Here is a 13,467-nt window from a genome sequence, read left to right on the forward strand (position 1 = left end):
CCTCTCTCCCTTCCCCCCCTCTCTCTCTCCCCTCTCAGTTGCCCTATCCCTCTCTGTTGCTTTCTTCTCGTTCTCCTTTGGTGTTATTTGACTATTTGTCTCCCCGGTTATTTCTCTCTATATATACCCAATGTTTCACTCACTCTGTTTTCTTTCTTTATTGGTCTTCCTTCCTCGTAGCCTCTTTTTTCTCTCCCATTCTCTAATTGATTTTGTCTCTTTTACTCTCCCTGTCTCTATCTTACTGCTTCTCTTGTCTCTGTTTCTTTCTCTCCTTCTGTCTCTCAGTTTTCTATTTTTGGTTTCCTCTTTATTTCTCCTTCAGTCTCTCTATGTTTGATCTGTCTCGTTCTACCTGCTCTGTTTCTCTCTCTCACCCCTTGCAATCTCAGCCTGTGTTATATTTGCAGCTGATGATTATGGTTGGGACGGTGCTGCTGGCCTATTACTTCGAATACACGGATACCTTCACCGTGCACACACAAGGCTTTTTCTGCTTCGACAGTGCTTACATGAAACCGTACCCGGGCCCAGAGGAGAGCAGTGTGCTGCCCCCTGTCCTGCTGCAGTCCTTGGCATCTGCTGTTCCCATGGCAACAGTAAGAATCATTTTGCTAAACATATTTGCTGCCAACACCCAGATTATTTTTTGCATTATTCAGGGAATTCTGCTTCTGAGACAGAACATCAGCTCTGACTGGGTTTTATTGCAATAACGCTCTCGGTTTCAAAGCGGAGCACACATTGGCACTAACAGTGTGAGGACCACAGTTATACTGATAGTGTGAGGACCACAGTTATACTGACGGTGTGGGGACCACAGTTATACTGACGGTGTGAGGACCACAGTTATACTGATACTGACGGCGTGAGGACCACAGTTATACTGACGGCGTGACGACCACAGTTATACTGACGGTGTGGAGACCACAGTTATACTGACGGTGTGGGGACCACAGTTATACTGACGGTGTGGGGACCACAGTTATACTGACGGTGTGGAGACCACAGTTATACTGACGGTGTGGGGACCACAGTTATACTGACGGTGTGAGGACCACAGTTACACTGACGGTGTGAGGACCACAGTTATACTGATGGTGTGAGGACCACAGTTATATTGACAGTGTGAGGACCACAGTTATACTGACGGCGTGAGGACCACAGTTATACTGACAGTGTGAGGACCACAGTTATACTGACGGTGTGAGGACCACAGTTTTACTGACGGTGTGAGGACCACAGTTATACTGACGGTGTGGGGACCACAGTTATACTGACGGTGTGGGGACCACAGTTATACTGACGGTGTGGGGACCACAGTTATACTGACGGTGTGGGGACCACAGTTATACTGACGGTGTGAGGACCACAGTTATACTGACGGTGTGGGGACCACAGTTATACTGACGGTGTGGGGACCACAGTTATACGGACGGTGTGAGGACCACAGTTATACTGACGGCGTGAGGACCACAGTTATACTGACGGTGTGAGGACCACAGTTATACTGATGGTGTGAGGACCACAGTTATACTGACAGCGTGAGGACCACAGTTATACTGACAGTGTGAGGACCACAGTTATACTGACGGTGTGAGGACCACAGTTATACTGACAGTGTGGGGACCACAGTTATACTGACAGTGTGAGGACCACAGTTATACTGACAGTGTGAGGACCACAGTTATACTGATGGTGTGAGGACCACAGTTATACTGACAGCGTGAGGACCACAGTTATACTGACAGTGTGAGGACCACAGTTATACTGACGGTGTGAGGACCACAGTTATACTGACAGTGTGAGGACCACAGTTATACTGACGGCGTGAGGACCACAGTTATACTGACAGTGTGAGGACCACAGTTATACTGACGGTGTGAGGACCACAGTTATACTGACAGTGTGGGGACCACAGTTATACTGACAGTGTGAGGACCACAGTTATACTGACAGTGTGAGGACCACAGTTATACTGACAGTGTGGGGACCACAGTTATACTGACAGTGTGAGGACCACAGTTATACTGACAGTGTGGGGACCACAGTTACACTGACGGTGTGAGGACCACAGTTATACTGACAGTGTGAGGACCACAGTTATACTGACAGTGTGGGGACCACAGTTATACTGACAGTGTGAGAACCACAGTTATACTGACGGTGTGGGGACCACAGTTATACTGACGGTGTGAGGACAACAGTTATACGGACGGTTTGAGAAACACAGTTATACTGACAGTGTGGGGACCACAGTTATACTGACAGTGTGTAGGACCACAGTTATACTGACGGTTTGAGAAACACAGTTATACTGACAGTGTGGGGACCACAGTTATACTGACAGTGTGTAGGACCACAGTTATACTGACGGTGTGAGGACCACAGTTATACTGACAGTGTGGGGACCACAGTTATACTGACAGTGTGAGGACCACAGTTATACTGACAGTGTGGGGACCACAGTTATACTGACGGTGTGGGGACCACAGTTACACTGACAGTGTGAGGACCACAGTTATACTGACAGTGTGAGGACCACAGTTATACTGACAGTGTGGGGACCACAGTTATACTGACAGTGTGGGGACCACAGTTACACTGACAGTGTGGGGACCACAGTTATACTGACGGTGTGGGGACCACAGTTACACTGACAGTGTGTAGGACCACAGTTATACTGACGGTTTGAGCAACACAGTTATACTGACAGTGTGGGGACCACAGTTATACTGACAGTGTGTAGGACCACAGTTATACTACGGTTTGAGAAACACAGTTATACTGACAGTGTGGGGATCACAGTTATACTGACGGTGTGGGGACCACAGTTATAAGGACGGTTTGAGAAACACAGTTATACTGACAGTGTGGGGACCACAGTTATACTGACAGTGTGTAGGACCACAGTTATACTGACGGTTTGAGAAACACAGTTATACTGACAGTGTGGGGACCACAGTTATACTGACAGTGTGAGGACCACAGTTATACTGACGGTGTGAGGACCACAGTTATACTGACGGCGTGAGGACCACAGTTATACTGACGGTGTGGGGACCACAGTTATACTGACGGTGTGAGGACCACAGTTATACTGACGGTGTGAGGACCACAGTTATACTGACGGTGTGAGGACCACAGTTATACTGACGGCGTGAGGACCACAGTTATACTGACGGTGTGGGGACCACAGTTATACTGACGGTGTGGGGACCACAGTTATACTGACGGTGTGAGGACCACAGTTATACTGACGGTTTGAGAAACACAGTTATACTGACGGTGTGGGGACCACAGTTATACTGACAGTGTGGGGACCACAGTTATACTGACGGTGTGAGGACCACAGTTATACTGACGGTGTGGGGACCACAGTTATACTGACAGTGTGGGGACCACAGTTATACTGACGGTGTGAGGACCACAGTTATACTGACGGTTTGAGAAACACAGTTATACTGACGGTGTGAGGACCACAGTTATACTGACGGTGTGAGGACCACAGTTATACTGACGGTGTGAGGACCACAGTTATACTGACGGTGTGAGGACCACAGTTATACTGACGGCGTGAGGACCACAGTTATACTGACGGTGTGGGGACCACAGTTATACTGACGGTGTGGGGACCACAGTTATACTGACGGTGTGAGGACCACAGTTATACTGACGGTTTGAGAAACACAGTTATACTGACGGTGTGAGGACCACAGTTATACTGACGGTGTGAGGACCACAGTTATACTGACGGTGTGGGGACCACAGTTATACTGACAGTGTGGGGACCACAGTTATACTGACGGTGTGAGGACCACAGTTATACTGACAGTGTGGGGACCACAGTTATACTGACGGTGTGAGGACCACAGTTATACTGACGGTGTGAGGACCACAGTTATACTGACGGTGTGAGGACCACAGTTATACTGACGGTTTGAGAAACACAGTTATACTGACGGTGTGAGGACCACAGTTATACTGACGGTGTGAGGACCACAGTTATACTGACGGTGTGGGGACCACAGTTATACTGACGGTTTGAGAAACACAGTTATACTGACGGTGTGAGGACCACAGTTATACTGACGGCGTGAGGACCACAGTTATACTGACGGTTTGAGAAACACAGTTATACTGACAGTGTGGGGACCACAGTTATACTGACAGTGTGTAGGACCACAGTTATACTGACGGTGTGAGGACCACAGTTATACTGACAGTGTGGGGACCACAGTTATACTGACAGTGTGAGGACCACAGTTATACTGACAGTGTGGGGACCACAGTTATACTGACGGTGTGGGGACCACAGTTACACTGACGGTGTGAGGACCACAGTTATACTCACAGTGTAAGGACCACAGTTATACTGACAGTGTGAGGACCACAGTTATACTGACAGTGTGAGGACCACAGTTATACTGACAGTGTGAGGACCACAATTATACTGACAGTGTGGAGACCACAGTTATACTGACAGTGTGGGGACCACAGTTACACTGACAGTGTGGGGACCACAGTTATACTGACGGTGTGGGGACCACAGTTATACTGACGGCGTGAGGACCACAGTTATACGGACGGTTTGAGAAACACAGTTATACTGACAGTGTGGGGACCACAGTTATACTGACAGTGTGTAGGACCACAGTTATACTGACGGTTTGAGAAACACAGTTATACTGACAGTGTGGGGACCACAGTTATACTGACAGTGTGTAGGACCACAGTTATACTGACGGTTTGAGAAACACAGTTATACTGACAGTGTGGGGACCACATTTATACTGACAGTGTGTAGGACCACAGTTATACTGACGGTGTGAGGACCACAATTATACTGACAGTGTGGGGACCACAGTTATACTGACAGTGTGAGGACCACAGTTATAGTGACAGTGTGGGGACCACAGTTATACTGACGGTGTGGGGACCACAGTTACACTGACGGTGTGAGGACCACAGTTATACTGACAGTGTGAGGACCACAGTTATATTGACAGTGTGAGGACCACAGTTATACTGACAGTGTGGGGACCACAGTTATACTGACAGTGTGGGGACCACAGTTACACTGACAGTGTGGGGACCACAGTTATACTGACGGTGTGGGGACCACAGTTATACTGACGGTGTGAGGACCACAGTTATACTGACGGCGTGAGGACCACAGTTATACTGACAGTGTGGGGACCACAGTTATACTGACAGTGTGGGGACCACAGTTATACTGACGGTGTGGGGACCACAGTTATACTGACGGTGTGAGGACCACAGTTATACTGACGGTGTGAGGACCACAGTTATACTGACGGTGTGAGGACCACAGTTATACTGACGGCGTGAGGACCACAGTTATACTGACGGTGTGGGGACCACAGTTATACTGACGGTGTGGGGACCACAGTTATACTGACGGTGTGAGGACCACAGTTATACTGACGGTTTGAGAAACACAGTTATACTGACGGTGTGGGGACCACAGTTATACTGACAGTGTGGGGACCACAGTTATACTGACGGTGTGAGGACCACAGTTATACTGACGGTGTGGGGACCACAGTTATACTGACAGTGTGGGGACCACAGTTATACTGACGGTGTGAGGACCACAGTTATACTGACGGTTTGAGAAACACAGTTATACTGACGGTGTGAGGACCACAGTTATACTGACGGTGTGAGGACCACAGTTATACTGACGGTGTGAGGACCACAGTTATACTGACGGTGTGAGGACCACAGTTATACTGACGGCGTGAGGACCACAGTTATACTGACGGTGTGGGGACCACAGTTATACTGACGGTGTGGGGACCACAGTTATACTGACGGTGTGAGGACCACAGTTATACTGACGGTTTGAGAAACACAGTTATACTGACGGTGTGAGGACCACAGTTATGCTGACGGTGTGAGGACCACAGTTATACTGACGGTGTGGGGACCACAGTTATACTGACAGTGTGGGGACCACAGTTATACTGACGGTGTGAGGACCACAGTTATACTGACAGTGTGGGGACCACAGTTATACTGACGGTGTGAGGACCACAGTTATACTGACGGTGTGAGGACCACAGTTATACTGACGGTGTGAGGACCACAGTTATACTGACGGTTTGAGAAACACAGTTATACTGACGGTGTGAGGACCACAGTTATACTGACGGTGTGAGGACCACAGTTATACTGACGGTGTGGGGACCACAGTTATACTGACGGTTTGAGAAACACAGTTATACTGACGGTGTGAGGACCACAGTTATACTGACGGCGTGAGGACCACAGTTATACTGACGGTTTGAGAAACACAGTTATACTGACAGTGTGGGGACCACAGTTATACTGACAGTGTGTAGGACCACAGTTATACTGACGGTGTGAGGACCACAGTTATACTGACAGTGTGGGGACCACAGTTATACTGACAGTGTGAGGACCACAGTTATACTGACAGTGTGGGGACCACAGTTATACTGACGGTGTGGGGACCACAGTTACACTGACGGTGTGAGGACCACAGTTATACTCACAGTGTAAGGACCACAGTTATACTGACAGTGTGAGGACCACAGTTATACTGACAGTGTGAGGACCACAGTTATACTGACAGTGTGAGGACCACAATTATACTGACAGTGTGGAGACCACAGTTATACTGACAGTGTGGGGACCACAGTTACACTGACAGTGTGGGGACCACAGTTATACTGACGGTGTGGGGACCACAGTTATACTGACGGCGTGAGGACCACAGTTATACGGACGGTTTGAGAAACACAGTTATACTGACAGTGTGGGGACCACAGTTATACTGACAGTGTGTAGGACCACAGTTATACTGACGGTTTGAGAAACACAGTTATACTGACAGTGTGGGGACCACAGTTATACTGACAGTGTGTAGGACCACAGTTATACTGACGGTTTGAGAAACACAGTTATACTGACAGTGTGGGGACCACATTTATACTGACAGTGTGTAGGACCACAGTTATACTGACGGTGTGAGGACCACAATTATACTGACAGTGTGGGGACCACAGTTATACTGACAGTGTGAGGACCACAGTTATAGTGACAGTGTGGGGACCACAGTTATACTGACGGTGTGGGGACCACAGTTACACTGACGGTGTGAGGACCACAGTTATACTGACAGTGTGAGGACCACAGTTATATTGACAGTGTGAGGACCACAGTTATACTGACAGTGTGGGGACCACAGTTATACTGACAGTGTGGGGACCACAGTTACACTGACAGTGTGGGGACCACAGTTATACTGACGGTGTGGGGACCACAGTTATACTGACGGTGTGAGGACCACAGTTATACTGACGGCGTGAGGACCACAGTTATACTGACAGTGTGGGGACCACAGTTATACTGACAGTGTGTAGGACCACAGTTATACTGACGGTTTGAGAAACACAGTTATACTGACAGTGTGGGGACCACAGTTATACTGACAGTGTGTAGGACCACAGTTATACTGACGGTGTGAGGACCACAATTATACTGACAGTGTGTAGGACCACAGTTATACTGACAGTGTGGGGACCACAGTTATACTGACGGTTTGAGAAACACTGTTATACTGACGGTGTGAGGACCACAGTTATACTGACGGCGTGAGGACCACAGTTATACTGACAGTGTGGGGACCACAGTTATACTGACGGTTTGAGAAACACAGTTATACTGACGGTGTGAGGACCACAGTTATACTGACGGTGTGAGGACCACAGTTATACTGACGGTGTGGGGACCACAGTTATACTGACGGTGTGGGGACCACAGTTATACTGACGGTTTGAGAAACACAGTTATACTGACGGCGTGAGGACCACAGTTATACTGACGGTTTGAGAAACACAGTTATACTGACAGTGTGGGGACCACAGTTATACTGACAGTGTGTAGGACCACAGTTATACTGACGGTGTGAGGACCACAATTATACTGACAGTGTGGGGACCACAGTTATACTGACAGTGTGAGGACCACAGTTATAGTGACAGTGTGGGGATCACAGTTATACTGACAGTGTGTAGGACCACAGTTATACTGACGGTGTGAGGACCACAGTTATACTGACAGTGTGAGGACCACAGTTATACTGACGGTTTGAGAAACACAGTTATACTGACGGCGTGAGGACCACAGTTATACTGACGGTTTGAGAAACACAGTTATACTGACAGTGTGGGGACCACAGTTATACTGACGGTGTGAGGACCACAGTTACACTGACAGTGTGAGGACCACAGTTATACTGACGGCGTGAGGACCACAGTTATACTGACAGTGTGGGGACCACAGTTATACTGACGGTGTGAGGACCACAGTTATACTGACGGTGTGAGGACCGCAGTTATACTGACGGTGTGGGGACCACAGTTATACTGACGGTTTGAGAAACACAGTTATCCTGACGGTGTGAGGACCACAGTTATACTGACGGTGTGGGGACCACAGTTATACTGACGGTTTGAGAAACACAGTTATACTGACGGTTTGAGAAACACAGTTACACTGACGGTGTGAGGACCACAGTTATACTGACAGTGTGAGGACCACAGTTATAGTGACAGTGTGGGGACCACAGTTATACTGACGGTGTGAGGACCACAGTTACACTGACAGTGTGAGGACCACAGTTATACTGACAGTGTGGGGACCACAGTTATACTGACAGTGTGGGGACCACAGTTACACTGACAGTGTGGGGACCACAGTTATACTGACGGTGTGGGACCACAGTTATACTGACGGCGTGAGGACCACAGTTATACTGACAGTGTGGGGACCACAGTTATACTGACAGTGTGGGGACCACAGTTACACTGACAGTGTGGGGACCACAGTTATACTGACAGTGTGAGGACCACAGTTACACTGACAGTGTGGGGACCACAGTTATACTGACGGTGTGGGACCACAGTTATACTGACGGCGTGAGGACCACAGTTATACTGACGGCGTGAGGACCACAGTTATACGGACGGTTTGAGAAACACAGTTATACTGACGGTGTGGGGACCACAGTTATACTGACAGTGTGTAGGACCACAGTTATACTGACAGTGTGTAGGACCACAGTTATACTGACGGTGTGAGGACCACAGTTATACTGACGGTGTGAGGACCACAGTTATACTGACAGTGTGGGGACCACAGTTATACTGACAGTGTGGGGACCACAGTTACACTGACAGTGTGGGGACCACAGTTATACTGACGGTGTGGGGACCACAGTTATACTGACGGCGTGAGGACCACAGTTATACGGACGGTTTGAGAAACACAGTTATACTGACAGTGTGGGGACCACAGTTATACTGACAGTGTGTAGGACCACAGTTATACTGACGGTTTGAGAAACACAGTTATACTGACAGTGTGGGGACCACAGTTATACTGACAGTGTGTAGGACCACAGTTATACTGACGGTGTGAGGACCACAATTATACTGACAGTGTGGGGACCACAGTTATACTGACAGTGTGAGGACCACAGTTATAGTGACAGTGTGGGGACCACAGTTATACTGACGGTGTGGGGACCACAGTTACACTGACGGTGTGAGGACCACAGTTATACTGACAGTGTGAGGACCACAGTTATACTGACAGTGTGAGGACCACAGTTATACTGACAGTGTGGGGACCACAGTTATACTGACAGTGTGGGGACCACAGTTACACTGGCAGTGTGGGGACCACAGTTATACTGACGGTGTGGGGACCACAGTTATACTGACGGTGTGAGGACCACAGTTATACTGACGGCGTGAGGACCACAGTTATACGGACGGTTTGAGAAACACAGTTATACTGACAGTGTGGGGACCACAGTTATACTGACAGTGTGTAGGACCACAGTTATACTGACAGTGTGGGGACCACAGTTATACTGACAGTGTGGGGACCACAGTTACACTGACAGTGTGTAGGACCACAGTTATACTGACGGCGTGAGGACCACAGTTATACTGACAGTGTGGGGACCACAGTTATACTGACAGTGTGGGGACCACAGTTACACTGACAGTGTGTAGGACCACAGTTATACTGACGGCGTTAGGACCACAGTTATACGGACGGTTTGAGAAACACAGTTATACTGACAGTGTGGGGACCACAGTTATACTGACAGTGTGTAGGACCACAGTTATACTGACGGTTTGAGAAACACAGTTATACTGACAGTGTGGGGACCACAGTTATACTGACAGTGTGTAGGACCACAGTTATATTGACGGTGTGAGGAGCACAATTATACTGACAGTGTGGGGACCACAGTTATACTGACAGTGTGAGGACCACAGTTATAGTGACAGTGTGGGGACCACAGTTATACTGACGGTGTGGGGACCACAGTTACACTGACGGTGTGAGGACCACAGTTATACTGACAGTGTGAGGACCACAGTTATACTGACAGTGTGGGGACCACAGTTATACTGACAGTGTGGGGACCACAGTTACACTGACAGTGTGGGGACCACAGTTATACTGACGGTGTGGGGACCACAGTTATACTGACGGTGTGAGGACCACAGTTATACGGACGGTTTGAGAAACACAGTTATACTGACAGTGTGGGGACCACAGTTATACTGACAGTGTGGGGACCACAGTTACACTGACAGTGTGTAGGACCACAGTTATACTGACGGTTTGAGAAACACAGTTATACTGACAGTGTGGGGACCACAGTTATACTGACAGTGTGTAGGACCACAGTTATACTGACGGTGTGAGGACCACAGTTATACTGACAGTGTGGGGACCACAGTTATACTGACAGTGTGAGGACCACAGTTATACTGACAGTGTGGGGACCACAGTTATACTGACGGTGTGGGGACCACAGTTACACTGACGGTGTGAGGACCACAGTTATACTGACAGTGTGAGGACCACAGTTATACTGACAGTGTGGGGACCACAGTTATACTGACAGTGTGGGGACCACAGTTACACTGACAGTGTGGGGACCACAGTTATACTGACGGTGTGGGGACACAGTTACACTGACGGTGTGAGGACCACAGTTATACTGACAGTGTGAGGACCACAGTTATACTGACAGTGTGGGGACCACAGTTATACTGACAGTGTGGGGACCACAGTTACACTGACAGTGTGGGGACCACAGTTATACTGACGGTGTGGGGACCACAGTTACACTGACAGTGTGTAGGACCACAGTTATACTGACGGTTTGAGAAACACAGTTATACTGACAGTGTGGGGACCACAGTTATACTGACAGTGTGTAGGACCACAGTTATACTGACAGTGTGGGGACCACAGTTATACTGACAGTGTGGGGACCACAGTTATACTGACAGTGTGGGGACCACAGTTATACTGACAGTGTGTAGGACCACAGTTATACTGACGGTTTGAGAAACACAGTTATACTGACAGTGTGAGGACCACAGTTATACTGACAGTGTGTAGGACCACAGTTATACTGACGGTGTGAGGACCACAATTATACTGACAGTGTGGGGACCACAGTTATACTGACGGTGTGGGGACCACAGTTATACTGACGGTGTGAGGACCACAGTTATACTGACGGTGTGGGGACCACAGTTATACTGACGGTTTGAGAAACACAGTTATACTGACGGTGTGAGGACCACAGTTATACTGACGGTGTGAGGACCACAGTTATACTGACGGCGTGAGGACCACAGTTATACTGACGGTGTGGGGACCACAGTTATACTGACGGTGTGGGGACCACAGTTATACTGACGGTGTGAGGACCACAGTTATACTGACGGTGTGAGGACCACAGTTATACTGACGGTGTGAGGACCACAGTTATACTGACGGTGTGAGGACCACAGTTATACTGACGGTGTGGGGACCACAGTTATACTGACGGTTTGAGAAACACAGTTATACTGACGGTGTGAGGACCACAGTTATACTGACGGCGTGAGGACCACAGTTATACTGACGGTTTGAGAAACACAGTTATACTGACAGTGTGGGGACCACAGTTATACTGACAGTGTGTAGGACCACAGTTATACTGACGGTGTGAGGACCACAGTTATACTGACAGTGTGGGGACCACAGTTATACTGACAGTGTGGGGACCACAGTTATACTGACGGTGTGAGGACCACAGTTATACTGACGGTGTGGGGACCACAGTTATACTGACAGTGTGGGGACCACAGTTATACTGACGGTGTGAGGACCACAGTTATACTGACGGTTTGAGAAACACAGTTATACTGACGGTGTGAGGACCACAGTTATACTGACGGTGTGAGGACCACAGTTATACTGACGGTGTGAGGACCACAGTTATACTGACGGTGTGAGGACCACAGTTATACTGACGGCGTGAGGACCACAGTTATACTGACGGTGTGGGGACCACAGTTATACTGACGGTGTGGGGACCACAGTTATACTGACGGTGTGAGGACCACAGTTATACTGACGGTTTGAGAAACACAGTTATACTGACGGTGTGAGGACCACAGTTATACTGACGGTGTGAGGACCACAGTTATACTGACGGTGTGGGGACCACAGTTATACTGACAGTGTGGGGACCACAGTTATACTGACGGTGTGAGGACCACAGTTATACTGACAGTGTGGGGACCACAGTTATACTGACGGTGTGAGGACCACAGTTATACTGACGGTGTGAGGACCACAGTTATACTGACGGTGTGAGGACCACAGTTATACTGACGGTTTGAGAAACACAGTTATACTGACGGTGTGAGGACCACAGTTATACTGACGGTGTGAGGACCACAGTTATACTGACGGTGTGGGGACCACAGTTATACTGACGGTTTGAGAAACACAGTTATACTGACGGTGTGAGGACCACAGTTATACTGACGGCGTGAGGACCACAGTTATACTGACGGTTTGAGAAACACAGTTATACTGACAGTGTGGGGACCACAGTTATACTGACAGTGTGTAGGACCACAGTTATACTGACGGTGTGAGGACCACAGTTATACTGACAGTGTGGGGACCACAGTTATACTGACAGTGTGAGGACCACAGTTATACTGACAGTGTGGGGACCACAGTTATACTGACGGTGTGGGGACCACAGTTACACTGACGGTGTGAGGACCACAGTTATACTCACAGTGTAAGGACCACAGTTATACTGACAGTGTGAGGACCACAGTTATACTGACAGTGTGAGGACCACAGTTATACTGACAGTGTGAGGACCACAATTATACTGACAGTGTGGAGACCACAGTTATACTGACAGTGTGGGGACCACAGTTACACTGACAGTGTGGGGACCACAGTTATACTGACGGTGTGGGGACCACAGTTATACTGACGGCGTGAGGACCACAGTTATACGGACGGTTTGAGAAACACAGTTATACTGACAGTGTGGGGACCACAGTTATACTGACAGTGTGTAGGACC

General features: G+C 48.6%; 1 protein-coding gene across 1 annotated transcript in view; it reads left to right on the forward strand.

The window, feature by feature from the left end:
• Positions 1 to 401: 401 nt before the first annotated feature.
• LOC139237777 (phospholipid phosphatase-related protein type 5-like) overlaps positions 402 to 13,467 on the forward strand; it is a 34,166-nt gene continuing 21,100 nt past the window's right edge. Inside the window, exon 1 of the mRNA XM_070866961.1 lies at positions 402 to 599. Coding sequence (XP_070723062.1) covers positions 414 to 599 — 186 coding nt within the window. The 5' untranslated portion in view covers positions 402 to 413. The remainder of the gene's footprint in view (positions 600 to 13,467) is intronic.

Source organism: Pristiophorus japonicus, chromosome 24, assembly GCF_044704955.1.
Source record: "Pristiophorus japonicus isolate sPriJap1 chromosome 24, sPriJap1.hap1, whole genome shotgun sequence".
Classification (NCBI taxonomy): Eukaryota; Metazoa; Chordata; class Chondrichthyes; family Pristiophoridae; genus Pristiophorus; species Pristiophorus japonicus.